The 17,621-nt window shown below is 33.9% G+C and overlaps 1 protein-coding gene across 2 annotated transcripts in view; it reads right to left on the reverse strand.

Moving 5' to 3' along the window:
- Nucleotides 1-17,621, reverse strand: part of NCAM2 (neural cell adhesion molecule 2) — a 513,860-nt gene that overhangs the window by 63,332 nt on the left and 432,907 nt on the right. For both annotated transcript variants that reach the window (XM_004770518.2, XM_045088182.1), the window contains exon 13: nt 2,287-2,406. In XM_004770518.2, the coding sequence (XP_004770575.1) occupies nt 2,287-2,406 (120 nt within the window). The remainder of the gene's footprint in view (nt 1-2,286; nt 2,407-17,621) is intronic.

Below are 17,621 nucleotides of genomic sequence, written 5' to 3' on the forward strand. Positions count from 1 at the left end.
TACAGAAACAAATTAAAATTAAAAATTAATTAAAATTAATTAAATTAGTGTGCAGATATTATGATATGAAATGATCCATATTCAATATAACATATTTTCAATAAATGAATTAAATGTTTATAAAAACCAGCACAATAATTTCTTAAAAAGACTTAAGAGACAGTGGGAAAATCTAAATATTATAAAATGGATCTTATACTCAGGTAATTTAATATCATTTTTAAATTACATTTTAGAATGTCTGTGTTATACAGTATGAATTTATTTAATAATATTATAATCATATTATTTTGATAATAACATTTTGAGATAATAGTTATACAGCAGGAACTGTATTTTCAGTTACAAATGTTTTAACATATAAATTTAAAATGTTTAGGTCTATATTAAACCTTTACGATACACTAAATTTGTGATTCCATTACAATTGCTACTACCTTCGGAAAGAAAGTTCAGAACAAATGTAAATTTCATCAAAAAGGAATTGATTAAAATAATAGTTTCTATTAGTAGTTAAACAATGGAATGTTTATGCCAAAGTAATAATATAAATAATAATCAAGAGAGTAATAATGGGTAGCTATGACAAAGTAAGTACTTTACATATATCATCTATTTTAAACCTCAAAAAAGTCTTGAGAAAGAGCTACAGGGGTGCCTGGGTGGTCCAGTCTATGAAGCGTCTGACTCCTGATTTTGGCTCAGGTCATGATCTCAGGGTCATGGGATTGAGTCCCACATGGGACTCTGTGCTCAGCACAGAGTCTTCTTCCCCTTTCCCTCTCCTTCTGCCCATTCCCCCACTCACACACCATTCTTTCTCTCTCTTTTTCTCTGTCAAATAAATAAAACTATAAATCTTTTTTAAAAAAATTGTGAAGCAGCTAAAATGCATATTTCTAATTAAAAGTAAAACAAAACAAAACAAAACAAAAACAGAATAAAAAAACTTAGACCTGGCCCTTAAAGTTTCAATGTCTAAGACTGAGGTCTGCAAGTCAATAGCAGTACACTAAGAGATTAGAAGTATTATGAGTTAAAAAGAAAAGATAAAAAAAAGAAAGAGGAAAGAGATGGGTTTTCTGTTTGAAGCACCTAGGATGGTGTTCTACAAACAAATGAAGGGGACAGTGCCTAATTGAAGAGGAAACAAAGTTGGAGAGGTTAGCCAAAGTCTTACTGGTCTTGTCCTCTTTGGGGGCTGATGTGCAGTGACATGGAGAGAGGAACCCAGACAGAAAAGGGAAAGAAAAACAGTCTGACCAAACCTCACTTCCACCTACTGATGCCAAGAGCACCGAAGCCACTGAGGAAGGAGGTATGAGGAGGGCAGGCAGGCAAATGTGTGTGTGGACAAAAGGGGTGTGGACAGAAGGTGAAGGCTGGTGTTGAGGATTAGAAGTAGAGAAGGTACAGATCTGCTTAAATTTGTGTAAAGTCGTTCTAGTCTGAAAGTGTAGCTGTGAGTTAATATGAACCAATAGTCGTCCTGGAGAGAAAACAAGGAGGGAATGAAAAAGATAAAAGCATCAGAAATGGAGAAAAGGGGACATCTGACAGATTCTGTGAGAACTGAGAGCAGGTCACAAATTAGGGTGAGGTCATTAATTCTCGCCAATTTGCTGTATTTGGTGTACATATCAAGCACGGTGATGCCCAGATTTTATAATAGCGCTTGTTAGGTCACAGTCAAATTCCTCACATTGTCAAATAATTTATTCAACATAAAGGAAATGGAAGTCTTTTCAAATTTATCTTCACTTTATGTAATTCCACAGCCTTACAATACCCCCAAAGGAGGACAGTAGCAGGGACAAGGCTACAATAGTTAATCTTCTGCATTCACCATGAAAATGGATTAATTCAGTGGTGCCTTTTTCTCACACTTTGGGCCTACAGAATTTATGGGATAAAGGCAATGGTCATGTCTCATCAAAAGAATGAAATATTGGACATGTTACATAGTCACTATTTTTACTTTCTCACAGACTATGGTCTGAGCACTATAATCCAATTAATCAGACTATTAATAAATAGGACACCTTCCTGATGAGGACAACTTCCTAAGGGCAGTCTTACTGTATTTATTATGTGTGCACTTTTTTTTGCCTCATTCAGAGCAAAGTTATTTTTATAAAACTTAGATGCCACCAATTTCAGAAACCACTTCAACAAAGATGTAATTCACTTCCCCAAAGTGTTGAAACACATCCCTGAATTTTAAGATGTCTTAAGTTTGCAGCGAAGAGAATGGCAACAGAGAGAAAAACAGAGATGATTACTTACGGACTGGTAAAGTCTGGAAAATTTCTATTTTGCTGTAGTCTCCTTGCCCTTTTCCATTTACTGCAGCAACCCTGATTTCATAAGTCGTATTTGGTTCCAGGTTGCTCAAAACAACCATTGCTAGAAGATGAAAAAAAGCATATTATATATATCTATGGTTAATATATTTTAATAAGTAAAGAAACCAACCTATTACAAAGTTGAGTGAATAATTTCAATGTAAATCTTTCCAGAAAACACCTGAAAAATAGAAAATACATTTAAGAGGATGATTTGTGAACACTGTTCTTCTTCACCTTGATTTTAGCCTGCAGACTCCATGCAGTTATTACCAAAGAAGAAATGTAATAGCTTCTTTCATGATGCATTCACACTATATTCAATAAATAAGAATAATCTGAACAAAATATCTTTATTATATGCATCCCAAATATTTTATCTACTTTAAATCCACTATTTCTATGGAACTTCATGGAGATACGGAATTAAACACACAGAACTCTGGTCTTGGGTATGGGGTCTTCCACTCATGGTAGAAAAGTGCCATAAAGCTGACTCCATAACCAAAATAGATAATTTATGTGATAATCTTAAATCAAATCAAATTATTTTTAATGCTGGTTTGAAGGTTGTCACCTCCTCTATTTTTTCTCTGAATTTCTTTTTAATTCTATACTTCCCATCAGACCTGGATTCAATATGACACTAAGAAGAGGGCATCTGAAAAAGTACAGGGATGTGAAGGTGATTAGAAATATCTCCTAGGTCATGCCAACTTCTTCAATTTACCAAAGAATTTTGGGTGTAATGGTAGCTTTAAAATACCCTGTCTTTACAAATTCCTCTGAGGAAGCCAACAAAATTCCATAGATTCCTCCAACCTTACTGCTTTTGCTGAATAGCACACAAATTTACTAGTGGAAGTGGTAAAGCCTTAATAAATAGTCAGAAAGAAATTATGTGTGGCTTATATAATCACTCCAAATAAAATGATCAATTCCTAATACACAATATAATCAGTCATAAAATAAAAGTTTAAATCATAGGTAACCAGATCATATTTGCAGAGACATGGTTTTATATGACCCATGACTGACGATGGTATCCATTAATAAAATTATGATTTATTAACATATTTCTGAAAACTAATTGCATTATAATATAGATTCTTTAGATAACATTTTTTCATTCCACATGGTATGAATATACTTAATGAATTTGTTTTGATACTTCCTTTTGTTTCACACTCTCCCTAATATTCATTATTATGACATCTCTTTAGCTTTTTGTTATAATTGCTTAATTTCATTGAGTTAATTACTCCACTACAGAAAAGAAAAAATGAATTAATGGTAAAGATATTTTCTTTGTTTAAAATGCAGAGGTTAAAATACATAAAAATTATATATATATATATTTTACATGTCTCTGATATATTTTGTCATATATATCAGATCATTATTAATGGCAAAAAAGATCCCAGATATCAAACAGACTTTATTTAATACAGTACAGATGTTCTAAAGCCAGCAGAAAGGATATGTTTCCAGTTGGCAAAATTGACATCTGTATTTCTCCGTTTCTCTACCTTGTAAGAAAACTTACCTTGCTTTTGGGAGTGCATTGCTTTGACAAAGCTTCGGATTATAATACCTGATGTCAAAGTTAAGGGAGGCCATGTGGGAAAGTCTGATGAGCAAGGATATCCAACTGATTTGAAATTACTAAAATAACTGGGACTATGAAGGCTTAATTCAAGTGTTGCTGCCAAGCTAACAACCTGTAAGCTTTTTCAGGAAACCCACATCCAGTTAGTTGTTGACCTGGAATCAATCTATATATGTAATATCAATCCAAGAAAAATAAATAGCTACAATTGAGAGGTTAGTGCATTAGATCATACAGATTAAGGGAAAAGAGGAGGGAATCAAATGAAAACTTCGAAAGCTAAAATGCTGAGAAGTTGAAATCCTACTGTCTTTGAAAGAAAGTTTTTGTTTAAGGTCAGTATAACAAGGAATGCAAAAGTTTCAAAGTCATCCTATCTTATCAATTTTGCCATAAATAAATAAAACAAATTTAAAGCCAATGTGAAACTAGGCTTACTGTTCTGCAGAGATTTTTACAGCTTTATAAAAGTGTGTTTGTTCATCAGGGCTTGTAATAAAAATGTTTAACCCTTTGGACAGTCAATATCGTCACGCACCAGTGAATGTTGAATGTGATGTCATGAAGCAGTCCGTGTTTGTTTGCCCCTGCCTTTACCCTAATGGAGAATGACTTGATATAGCATGGGGACATAGTAGACTCATCCAAGTATTACTCTGACTACAAAAACTTTGCAAGAAGACACTGTTGTGATGCATGCTTTAAAGTCATGAAGGAAGTCATTTGGTTCTGAGCCTGATTCTACCACTGACTGAGATCCTACTGTCTCAGGACTGAGTGAGTCTCCCAGCTCATCAACGAAGAGACTTTTATTAAGTGTCACAGAAACACAAGTAGAAAAATAAATTGAAAGTAGGTATGGATAAAATAATTTGTGCTCCGTAAAATAATCATCACCACACATCAATGATCTATGCAAATGAGGATATTATATGGAGACTGAAGTAATGCAAAATAACAGCCCAAAAGTTGTTCATCTTTGACTCTTTTTAATGGCAAAATACTCTGTATTTGGATACTTACTTATAAATATCAACATTTGCACAGATACAGGAGAGATTGCTATAGATGACTTTCCTGCTGCAGACAACTTTGCTATGTTCTATGTGCCTCCCCATATTTCTATGACATAAAGATGCAACTGCTACCATCATTTTAAGATCATTGATATACTGTAACTCAGCCGTGTAGGTTAGAACAATTGGTAATGTTTCTGTTCATTTGTTTGCCTTGATACAACTCAGCAAGAAAATCAGTAGAATTCAAATCACGTGACTTTATTTGTAAATAAAATCATCTGGAAATCAAAAGTGTGGAGATCAGACGGTTCATCTTTTTAGGTTATGGATAATAGAGCTAGCAAACTATCAGAGTATATGGAAAAAGGAATATGGAGATTATTAGATTAAATAATTAAAACAACCCCCACCTCCCCCTAGAAAAACCTTCCACATTTTACTTGGATTATCTGAATGTTTCTAGTAAAAGCTTTTCCTGGCTTAAATGGTTGGTCGGCATTCTTCCTCCTCTGTCATTTCACAGGACTTGTGAGGAGTGTTGAGTTGTCCCTCTGTCTCTGCCAGGGAGAAACTCATTTCTTTAATTACATTATAAGCAAATCAGAAAATCATGTTTCTCCAAGTTTCCTCATATTCTTCTGTTCTCCGTATCAAGACTCTCCCCTCTGCTGACTTGAGTTTCACAGCAGAGCCAGAGCGTTTGCAGAGCAGAGAGGCAAAGAGGTGACTTACTGGCTGAATTGTTATTACAGCACTGGGCTACAACAGCCAACGGTAATGTGGATGAGGGGGCCTTGTGGAGGCAAAATTACAGGGGAAAGGCATGAAAGTAAACCTATTGAAGCAAGTTTTACAAAGTTTATACACAAGAAGAAGTCAGTCTGCTTTTGAGTTCTGACTGTAAGGGTTTTGCTCCAATAACCCTTATTATGAGGCTTATTAACATTGTGTGAACATAAAGATTATTGTGTGAAATAGAAAGCGCTCCATAAATTGGGACCCATTTAAAGAGAGGGAAAGGAAAAGATTCAGGGGAGGCAAAGCTCGGATCTGTAATTTGACTTGCCTTTCTTCAATGAGAGGATACATACGTTAAATCATCCACAATTTCTTGGCATATTACCAAACACAGGGTTTTTGAACACCCAAGGTAGAGCCTGAAAGCAAACTACCACTTGAACTATGAAAGGCCGCATACTTTATAAAAGACTCATACCTCAAATTATGAAGTTAGTTAATGGAAGGCTTTCTTTCCCCAAATGTGCGCATACAATAGAACAAAAGAATCACAAACTGAGGTGTGGGATCGGTTCTTTCCCTATAATTTGTTAGAAATTCAAACTCAAAAATTAGGTGAGAGTAGATCTAGATTGCAAACTACTACAAGTTCTTTAAGGACAAATGGCATAAATTATTTTACGGTTATATTCAGTTAGCATGATTTGGAAATCATAATGCAATTCTTCTGAAAATTATAAACCACCACGAATTTTTCTGTGACATGGCAACAGGTATAGGTTCTGCAAAGAATCTGTTTTTTTTTTTTTTTCTTCTCCTCCCCCTCCTCCTCGCTTCATTAATTTAATGTTTCTACCTGACTTAAATATAATCAAGTTCCAAAAACAACTATTTTGTCATCTGGCTGTAAATGCAAAAGTCTAGCAAATATTGAAATGCATACCACTAATGACATTGAAACTGGCAAATGAAGGAAAACAGAAACGTTTTTACATTATTTTTGCAAGTATGGAGATCGTATTGCTAGAGAGAAAAATCTAAAGTTTCATTTTCCCTTTAAGAGGGGAATCAGAGTTCATTAAAGGGAGTTAATAAAGTAAGTTTTAGTTTGTTCAGTTACATATTGTAAATACCATCCCTTTAGCTGTCAAGAGAAGCAGAGGCTACAGACTATTTATGACTCTTCGAGCAAAATAAATTACATATTTGCAAACTCATTAGGCTGAGCCAAGTTCGAAAGTGAGATGAAATTGAGCCATGCTCTTTGGCTCTCTTAAACCTCAGGCCTCTCCATGGGGTTTTCTAGCCGTCAGTGTAAGCAGGTACGGACTCCCGGAGGTAGAAAGGCCACCTGAAAGGCCACTTATTCAGGCTGTCAGCAACCTTGAGACAAGAAATCACAAAGCTTAGCTAGGATGGGACTCGTCATTCAAGATTACACTTACTGCTGATCTCCTCAGATAAATCTGTAAATATAATAAAATCCCCGAAGGTTCTCACCCAAGATTCAGCTTTTCTTCCCTAGTAATGAAAATAAGCCAAAAAAAACCCTTTTATTTCTTTTTCTTCTTCTTCTTCCTCCTCCTCCCCTTCCCTTTTCTTTTTTTTCTTCTTCTTCTTCTTCTTTCTCTTCTTCTTTTAAGATTTTATTTATTTGTCAGTGAGAGAGCTCAAGCAGGAGCACAAAGGGGGGGGGGCAGGGAGAGGAAGAAGCAGGCCCCCTGCTGAGCAAGGAACCCTGGGCAAGAATCATCCCAGGACTCTGGGTTCAGGACCTGAGCTGAAGGCAGATGCTTATCTGACTGAGCCACCCAGGAGTCCTTTCTTCTCCTCCCCCTCCTTCTTTCTTCTTCTTTCTTTTTCTTCTCCTTCTCCCCCCCCCCCCTCCTCCTCCTCCTCCTCCTCCTTCTTCTCCTGGAGAATTATCACACTTGATCTTAGCCAAAAGGCCGAGAAGCGATCTCCTGGAGAATTATCAGACTGTCTTCTGCAGGAGTTTGCAACAGGTTTAAAGAAAAGTGTATTTTATCCATAATGTAGACTGTTTTTTTGTATTTCACTTCAGTTATTCCCCACATACATATGAATGACTTGAGGGACTATGCCAGTGCAGTGTCTTTACATTTTAAGAAGTTTAAGTAAACAATCAGCTCAGTTCAGCTAGATTTTTATTTCCTTTTGAAAAGTAGAATATGCATTTTTGTACATATCATATTGTGTTTTGAGATTCCATTAGTTGAAAAAGGATATACTCTCATCTTTTCAAGAATGACTAAAAACTTCTATGAATCATAATATATAACTTGCACGGATATATATTTTAAGATATACAACACTTAAGAATTGATTCTGGGTAATAGATGATCTATATTGATATGTGTTGATGAAAAGCAGGAAGAAAAATTAATCAAATAATTATGTGGTTTGTGTGGGGCTTTTACTCAAGAGTATGTTGATGGCATATTTTAAGACCACGGCTCATCACTTCTGAAATTCAAAATTATTTTTCCTTATTGTACTGCTTTTGTGTTCTTTTTCATCATGAGTATAAACTGAATAAAAATAAACAGTTTAATAAGTGAGTTTGAACTGACATGAGATTTTACACAAGAAGTGCATACTGTCTTTTGAAATCAAGTGGCATCCTTTTGATGTATATACTCTAGATAAAAACCTTGATTTAAAAACAGAACAGTTTCATCAAAGAATTTTTTTCTGCAAACAATTCATACTTCTTTCACTTCAAATCTATTTCTTAGCATATAAAATTATTCATCCAAGAAAAGTTCAAATGATATTTGTTCTCAGGATCCACTTAGTACATAAAATATGATAGATCTGTAATTATCAAACATCTCCTTCTATAGTCTAAAACAATAAGTTTTTGTAAAATACGAACTCTCTTGATGATTAAATGTAAACAGAGTATTATTTTTCACTTCTAAATAGACTAATTTCTCAAAATGTCTGTGCTCACAAAACTTTTAAAGCTACAAGCTTTTTGTAGCTTTCCGTTTTATTTAGGTTTTTTGGCAGGGGTTGTGAGCTTAAGTTAAGCTTTTGTAATTAAATGCCACGACCCCCCACACCGTGCCTATAGAAACTTTAAGCTTTTTATAAACCTTAAATATAACCTCCTAATAACATACATATTTTTTTTTCTGTTACTGATTATACTCCCTACTTTTGTATTTGGAAGCTTTTATTGTTTTATCATTTGGAAACTTTTTATTGTAAGAATCAGGTGAGTAGGAAACACACACACACACACATATATATGGAGAGAGACAGAGAGAGAGAGTGAGAGTCTCCATCCCTCACAGAGCCTACACATTTTGAATGCAAAGTAAGAATTCAACAAGGAGTTTTTAAATTGATATTTTTAAAAATATGCTAAGTAAAACATCACTTTAAAAGAAACTGACCCAAAGTGGACACTGTTGAATCTATAGCTGGTATCCTTTATCACTTATTGACCTCACTCTTGTATTGCTGAACACTTAAAGAACATTTTATTTCTTCAAGAAAAACTTTTTGCTAGTGGGGAAAAAAAATCCATAACTCAAATCCCATTTGATGGTATTTCATTTCATACTTAGACTAGTACAGTTTGGTTTGCATTCTACATTTTATAAATAAAAGGCAGCTCGGAAAGATCAACCAACCACTAAGTAGCAAAGCTTAGATTTAAACAAGATTCTGTCTTAGAGTTAAATCTTTTCATCTTCTCACAGCTGTATCATAGCCGAGAAAACCAGAGTACAGAAAGGAATTAAAAAAAAAAAAATCCTCATAAACCTAAATGTAGAAAGATGTATTCTTTTCCCAAAGACATTAATTACATATAAAACTAAAAATGATAAGCTAACAAAAATGGTAATACTGCATATGACTTTTAAGATTTAATTTAAGCTATCAGAGAACACAATCTTTTAGAATAGTCTACTTATGTGTTTCTGGATTATCATCAGAAAGCACAATATAAATGTATGTTGATAATCTTCATAAATTCCTAGCACCGTAAGATAAATACAGCTCTGATTTTTTTTTTCTTTAGTTCACAGGAGCACGTTATAATAAAAGCAGAAATGAAATGATGAGAGATTCAGAGCAAAGTCAGCTCAGACTATCTGATCACTGAGTTCTGATTCTGAGCCCTCTCACTGCACAAGAGAGACATTTCCCAGATGGTTCTGTTTATTATAAATTTTAGCCAATTTTTTCTGTCTTACTTATTTTTAAAACAAATCAAACAGATTATTTCATATATCCCACCCAAGGCCATATATCCTTAGCCATTTTTCCAAATAATGAGGAGTGAGCTGGTTTTGCTCTATTATTTATGTTCTCTATTATCTCAACACACCAAACCATACAGACAGCTTAGAGATTCCCTTAAAATATAAGATTCAGAACAAAGTGCAACTTGGGCAGTTTTTCCCCCTAGTTACTTTTTAAAAGTTTTCTTTCTCTAATTTAAAGTTGAAAGAATGAATGTCTATAAATTAAAGTGTCAATGAACATGAAGAATTATAAATGGAAAGGGAGGATTCTAGGAAGGAAGTGGAGGAGGAAGCACCAAGAATCTTTTCTTTCCACCTAAACAACAATTGTATTGGCAGAATCTGCCTGCCTGATGTAAATATTCTGGAAACTCAGAGTCTATTAAAGGCTTGCAACTTCTAGGGGAGGATATAGATGGCAAATTGTGGTAAATTTTGGTCAATTTCAGCTGTTAGCTAGTAGCAGCTTCCCACCCCAGACAAGTAGAAGGCAGATGCACAAACATTCTTGCAGCAGCCTGCACTCAGCATGTAGGAGTCAGGGAGATAAAAAAAGGACACTCTCTCCCAAATACCAGGGGTCTTGCTCTGATTTTTTTTTTAAGATTTTATTTATTTATTTGAGAGAGAGAGAGAGAGTGAGAGAGAGAGCATGAAAGGGGAGAGGGTCAGAGGGAGAATCAGACTTCCTGCTAAGCAGGGAACCTGATTCAGGACTGGATCCCAGAACTCCAGGATCATGACCTGAGCTGAAGGCATTTGCTTAACCCGCTGAGCCACGCAGGCACCCTCTTGCTCTGATTTTGATTGCAGCTTTTGATCACAGAGATGCAGACAAGAAGGTGAGCAGCCATTGTTGTTGTACCTCTCCTCACTGTTGCATGCCCTACCTCCTCTGCAAAAGTGACTTCCTAAGGATTTAAAGAACTAGTACCCTAAGAAGACCTTAAGTTAACATGAGTCTAATCCTTGGCAAAGACATTGCCTACAACAACAATAATTTAAAAAGAAAAATAAACAAGAATAATAAGAGTTAATGCAGGGGAAGGGGGAAAACTGATTTCCAGAGTTATCATCATATTATTAAATTCAAATGTCCAGTTGTTAACACAAATATCACAAGGCATGCAAAGAAACAGTAAATTATGGCCCATTGAAGGAAAAAATGTTTTAATCAACAGAAACCTTTCCTGAAAAATATCTCATGGTAGATATTTAGAAAAAAGACTTGGAACAACCATCTTAAGATGATCAAAGAACTAAAAGAAGATGTGGACAAAGAAAACAAACAAACAAAACAACAATTTAAAAAAAATGTATGACCAAAATAAAGAGAAGGAATCTAAAAAGAATCCAAAAAGAAATTATAGAGCTTAAAAGTACAATAATTAAAATGAAAAATTTATTAGGAAGTTTCACAGGTAAATCTGAGTGAGCAGAAGAAAGAACCAACAAACCTAAAGATAGAACAATGAAAACTCTTGAATCTAAACAGAAAGGAAAAAAAAAAAAGAAGAAGAAGAAGACTGAAGGAAAATGATCAGAGCCTAAAGGACCAGTGGGACATGATTAAATGAGTCATAATCATACTGTGGGAGTCTCACAAGAAGAATGTGAGAAAGAAACAAAGAGAATAATTGAAGAAATAATGCCTGAAAACTTCAGCCAGAAATGTAAACATCCAAGAAGTTCAATGAATTTCACAGTAGCAGAACTCAAAAAGTCCAACACCAAGATATATTATAATCAAATTTTCAAAAGCTGAAGAACAAGAGAGAATCTTGAAAGTAGCAAGAAAGAAGTAACTCATTATGTATATGGCATCCTCAATAACATTAGGCAATAACAAAAGGCAGAGGAATGTTTTATGCAAAGTGCTAAAGGGAATAACTGCACTCTGTTTGACAAAACTATTTGTCAAAAATGAGGAATAAATTTAGACATTCTGGACAAACAAAAAATGAGTACTTTGTTACTCTGCAAGAAAGCTCAAAAGGAGTCTTGCAGTATAAAATAAAAGGACACAAGACAATGCCTCAGAGTCATATGAAGAAATAGAGATCTCAATAAAGGAAATTACACTGGCAACTACAAAAGCTGGTACTACTGGAACAATGATTTGCAACTGTACTTGTGGTTTCCTACATGACTTTAGAGATTACATTAAAAAAATATTCTAACTTTAGTTTGTAACTCCAAATTTTGCTTTCTACAGAATTTAAGATATTAACACATTTAAAAGAATTATTGGTTCGTGTTCTTAGGCATGTAATGCATAAAGATGTAATTTTTTGGTACCAACAACCAAAAAGGATGAGGATGAAGTAATAAAAGAGCAGAGTTTTTGTATTATTACTGAAGCTAAGCTAGTATAAATTCAAATTAAAGTATTATAACTTTAGGATGTTAAATGAAGTTCCCATGGTAACCAAAAAGAAAATAGCTATAAGATAGGCACAAAAACAAATGAGACAGGAATTTAAACATTTTACCACAAAAAAAAAAAAAAAGACTAAATACAAAAGAAGACAGTAATGTGGCAAATAAGGGACAAAAATGAATCTGTAAAGCATAAAGAAAACAAGTAGCAGAATGACAGAAGTCTTCCCCTTATTGGTAATTACTTTAAATGTAAATGGATTAAACTCTCCAAACAAAAGACAGAGATTGGCAGAATGACTAGAATCATATTACCCAACTATACGCATCTTAGATCCAAAGACAAATAGATTGAATGTAAAAGGATGGAAAAAGATTGTCCATGTAAATAGTAACCAGAAGAGACCAAGGCTGATTATACTAATATCAGAGAAAACAGACACTTTAAATCAAAAAGCATCTGAGCAGACAAAATGGAAATTACATTAATAGAAGTTTCAATACAGGAAGAAGATATAACAATTATAAACACACACATGTTACTGATAGACCATCAAAATACATGTGAAGGAAAAACTGACAGAAATGAACAGAGAATTAACTCAACAATAATATTTGGAGTTTTCCATACTCCACTCACAATAATGGACAGATAAATTAGAAGATAAGAAAGGAAACAGAGGACTTAGCAACAAAATAAACTAACTAAATTTAGAATACTGTCCAAACAACTAGATTATTCTTAACTTCACATAAGATATTTTCCAAGATAGACCATATATTAGGCCACAAATTAAATCTCAACAAACTTTAAAAGTTATATATAAAATAACTTTTCTAACCATAGCAGTAGGATGTTAGAAATCATTAATAGAAGGGAAATTTTAAAAAATCACAAAATAATGAAAATTAAACATTGCATACTTAAATAAACCAATGAGTTAGAGAAGAAATCACAAGGGTAGTTAGAAAACACTTAGAGATGAATAAAAATGAAAACATCATGTATAAAAAACTAATGGGCCACAGCAAAAGCGGGACTCAGGAGGAATTCATATCTCTAAATGCTTACATTAAAAAACAAGCAACATCTTGGGGTGCCTGGGTGGCTCAGTGGGTTAAAGCCTCTGCCTTCGGCTCAGGTCATGATCCCAGGGTCCTGGGATCAAGCCCCACATCGGGCTCTCTGCTCCTCAGGGAGCCTGCCTCCCGCCCCCCTCTCTGCCTGCCTCCCTGCCTACTTGTGATTTCTGTCTCTCTGTCAAGTAAATAAAATCTTTAAAAAAAGAAAAAAGAAACAAGCAACATCTCAAATCAGTACCTTAACTTTACAACTCAAAGAATTAGAAAAAGAAATGACTAAACTCCAAGCCAGCAGAGTTAAGAAAATGAGAACAATTAAGACTGATAAAAATGAAACAGAAAATAGAAAAATAATGGAAAGTTGATTCTTCAAAAAAAGATCAAGTTAAAAAAAACTTCAGCTACATAAGCTAAGACCAAAAAAACAAACAAAACAAAACAAAACAAAACCCTAAAATTACTAAAACCAGAAATTAACCGGAGATATTACTACAAATGCTACATAAATAAAAAGGATTATGAGACTACCATGAACAATTGTTTGCTGATCAATTGGATAACCTAGATGAAAAGAACAAATTTCTAGTTACACAAAACCTAGCTACACAAGGACTAAATTATAAAGTAACAGAAAATCTGAATAGACCTATAACCAATACAAAGATTGAATCAGTATTCAAAAATCTCCTGACAAAGAAAAACCTTGGACTTAATAACTTCTGATGAATTCTCATCAAACATTTGAAGAAAAACTAATACCAGGGTGTCTGGGTGCCTCAGCTGGTGGTGTCCAACTCTTGATTTGGCTCAAGTCATGCTCTTAGGGTTCTGGGATTGAGCCCTGCATTAGGGTCATAGCTCAGCACGAAGCCTGCTCCAGGATTTTCTCTCTCCTCTGTGCCTCCCCCATTCCTCTTTCTCACATACATAAATCTTAAACAACAACAAAAAAAAGACAAACTAATACAATTTTTTCTCAAAAATTCCTTAAAGAAAAATGAAGAGGAAGGAACACTTCCTAACTCATTCTATGAAGCCAGCATTAACATGATACTGGATTGAGATAAAACACTACAAAAAGAGAAAGAAAGATAGAAAGAAAGAGAGAAACCACAAATCAGTATCCTTTATGAACAGTGATACAGGAATCCTCAATAACATACTAGAATCCAAATTCAGTGGCATATTAAAAGGTTTGTAAACCATGACCAAGAAGAATTTATTCCTAAAAAGGATGTTTCACATACAAAAATTAAACAATGTAATACAACACAATTATAGGATAAAGGGAAAAAAATATATATCAATCATCCCAATTGATGAAAAAAAGCATTTGACAAAATTTAATACCCTATCATGATAAAAACACTAAAAAAAACCCTAGGAATAAAAAGTAAATACTTCAGCATAATAAAAGCCATATATTAAAAATTTCCAGTTAATCATACTTAATGGTAAAAGATTAAAATTTGTTTCCTCCAGAATCAGGAATCAAGGAAAGGATGCCAGCTTTTACCACTTCTATTTAACATAGAACTGGAATTTCTAACCAAAGCAATTAGGCAAGAAAAAATTTTAAAAAGCATTTAAATTAGAAAGAAGTAAACTTATCTCTGTTCACAGATGATGTGATCTTATATGTAGGAAATTCTAAAAGTTCCACAAAAAACTTTCAGAACTAAAAAAATGAATTCAGTGTAATGAGAAGATACAAAGTCAACACTCTAGAATCAGTTGCATTTATGTACACTAACAATGAACAATCTAAAAAGGAAAATTCAGAAAACAATTCCATTTTGATGGCATCAAAAGTAATAAAATACTTAGAAATTAACTCAATGAAAGAAATTAAGATTTGCAGAACAGAAACTACAAACTATTTTTGCAAAAATTGTGGGAAAGAAGTTAAAAGAGATATTAATAAATGGAAATATATCCCATATCCATGTATTAGAATGTTTACTATTATTAAAAATGTCAATAGTACTCAAAGTCTTATAGATATAATATGTAGGAAAGCAACCCCACCAATAAATGAGGGGGTAAAATAATGCTCTCCTAGACAGGAGATCACATGTCTTGAACTCCAAATCCAAAGTTCATACTATGTGTGGCTGTGTCACAGAACTCAGTTGTGAGGATGAAGATCTCTAGTAAAACGATCTAAATTGAAGCAGTTTTACAGAGCTCACTAGTTTTTCTATGATGTGATAAGTATCCTAACTGTCCACTGATCTGCCCAATATCCAGAACTGCATAGGAATGTTCTATGACCTAAGGAGTTCTTCTTTCTTTAATCTTAGGTGAGCTAGTACCAGGTTTTATGGAACAGCTTATTCTATAATATTAGCACCCAGAAAAGCTAGCAGAATCTTTGAAAACTCCAAAGAAAGGGAAAAACAACCAACTTGCTTAGATGGTTCCATTTAATTTAGCCTGGACACAGTCAAACTTCATAGAAGTTTGGGAAGAGTTAATAGGTATGTAATTTTATTTGAGTAAAAGCAAACCTAATAATTAAGTAATCCATTTACATCAGGTGATGTAGAAGATTCAAAGGTCCATCCACTATGTTACACAAAAAGAACAAACACAGACTCTCAGCTGTGCAATCAAGATGGATAAATGTCACTTGTGTCTTAATACTTATGTTATGAGGTGAGAAGCTGCCAAATACTAGTTAGTATTTGGCAGTATAGCAATATTTACTATAGAATTTCAAAGGAATGTAAAAATATTTCTACTAAAAAATAAACCCTTACCAAAAAGGTCAAATTTATATTGGACCTTGATGGATGGACAGGAAAGAGTAGACAGCATAATGTAAACTCAAGCATGGCCGTAAGAATATAGAATGTGTGTATGCCACAGTGAGTGGGCAGGCTTTGATGGGCTATGTATTTATTTAGTGTTTTTTTAACTTAATTTTTTTCAGTTTTCCAAGATTTATTGTTTATGCACCATACCCAGTGTTCCATGCAATACATGCCCTCCTTAATACCCACCACCAGGCTCACCCAACACACCCCCCCACTACTCCCCTCCAAAACCTTCAGTTTGTTTCTCAGAGTCCACAGTGTCTTGTGCTTTGTCTCCCCCTCCAATTTCCCCCAACTCACTTCTCCTCCCCATCTCCCAATGTTCTCCATGTTATTCCTAATGCTCCACAAGTAAGTGAAACCATGTGATAATATTTAGTGATTTCTAGAAAGGGCAGTGAGAAAAATCAAAGCAGTACATTATTAATCAGACCTCCATATGTAGAAAAAAGAACAAACACAGGAAATGGCAAGAATATGAAAAGTAAGAACATTGTCTGCATGGTCCATACATGATGCAAAAGAGTTGAGAACCAGAGTACTGTCAGTCTCTGAAACCATTTATGATCATGCCAGTCCATGATGGCCATCCTTCCTATATGATGGCATTACTGAAGAAGGCCTTAGAATCTTCCCAGTAATAGAAGAATCTTGAGCCACTTAGTACATAAAGGAAAAGCTCTGTACTCCTGCTTAACTTTGAGAATATTTATATACTATAATACAGAAAATGCTGTTCATAATGATGAACTTTTTAACAATCAAAAAATCAAATAATGCTTATTTAGTAAAGTGAATTATTTCAGGCATGATTTAAAAAACTTTAGGGGTATAAAATTTAAACATATCTTCTAAGATTTCCTATTAGTTAAATTCAGTATTAAAATAACTACAATGGTCACCCCACAGTGATTCTTCACTAGAATTAAGAAAAATTTATGAGTTATACTCAAGGAAAAATCATATTTATACTGAATATTAAAGTGTCCAAAAATGTGTATATTTGAGCAGTGAGATGGACTTTTTTTTTTTAAGTTTCTACTAACCAATGAATACTTCTTTTTCCTGTGGATTAAATATCTATAAAATACTCATGAAATATTCATGTTTCTTTTCTCACTACTCACAAATATCTTATGTAAATTAATTTCATTTCTTCATACCACTTATTTCTCTGATTTATAAAATTATATACATACAGAAGAGTTCATTAATTTTATTGAAAATTTAAAAATCATTTGTATAGAAGCTCTTTTTCTCATTATAACAGATACCAGGCTAAATACAGAATTATGAATGAATTGGGGTCTTCATATTGGTATATGTGGGGAAGATTCCAGCATACA

Source organism: Mustela putorius, unplaced genomic scaffold (genome assembly GCF_011764305.1).
Source record: "Mustela putorius furo isolate JIRA1106 unplaced genomic scaffold, ASM1176430v1.1 tig00003834_pilon_pilon_pilon, whole genome shotgun sequence".
In the NCBI taxonomy this organism is placed as follows: Eukaryota; Metazoa; Chordata; class Mammalia; order Carnivora; family Mustelidae; genus Mustela; species Mustela putorius.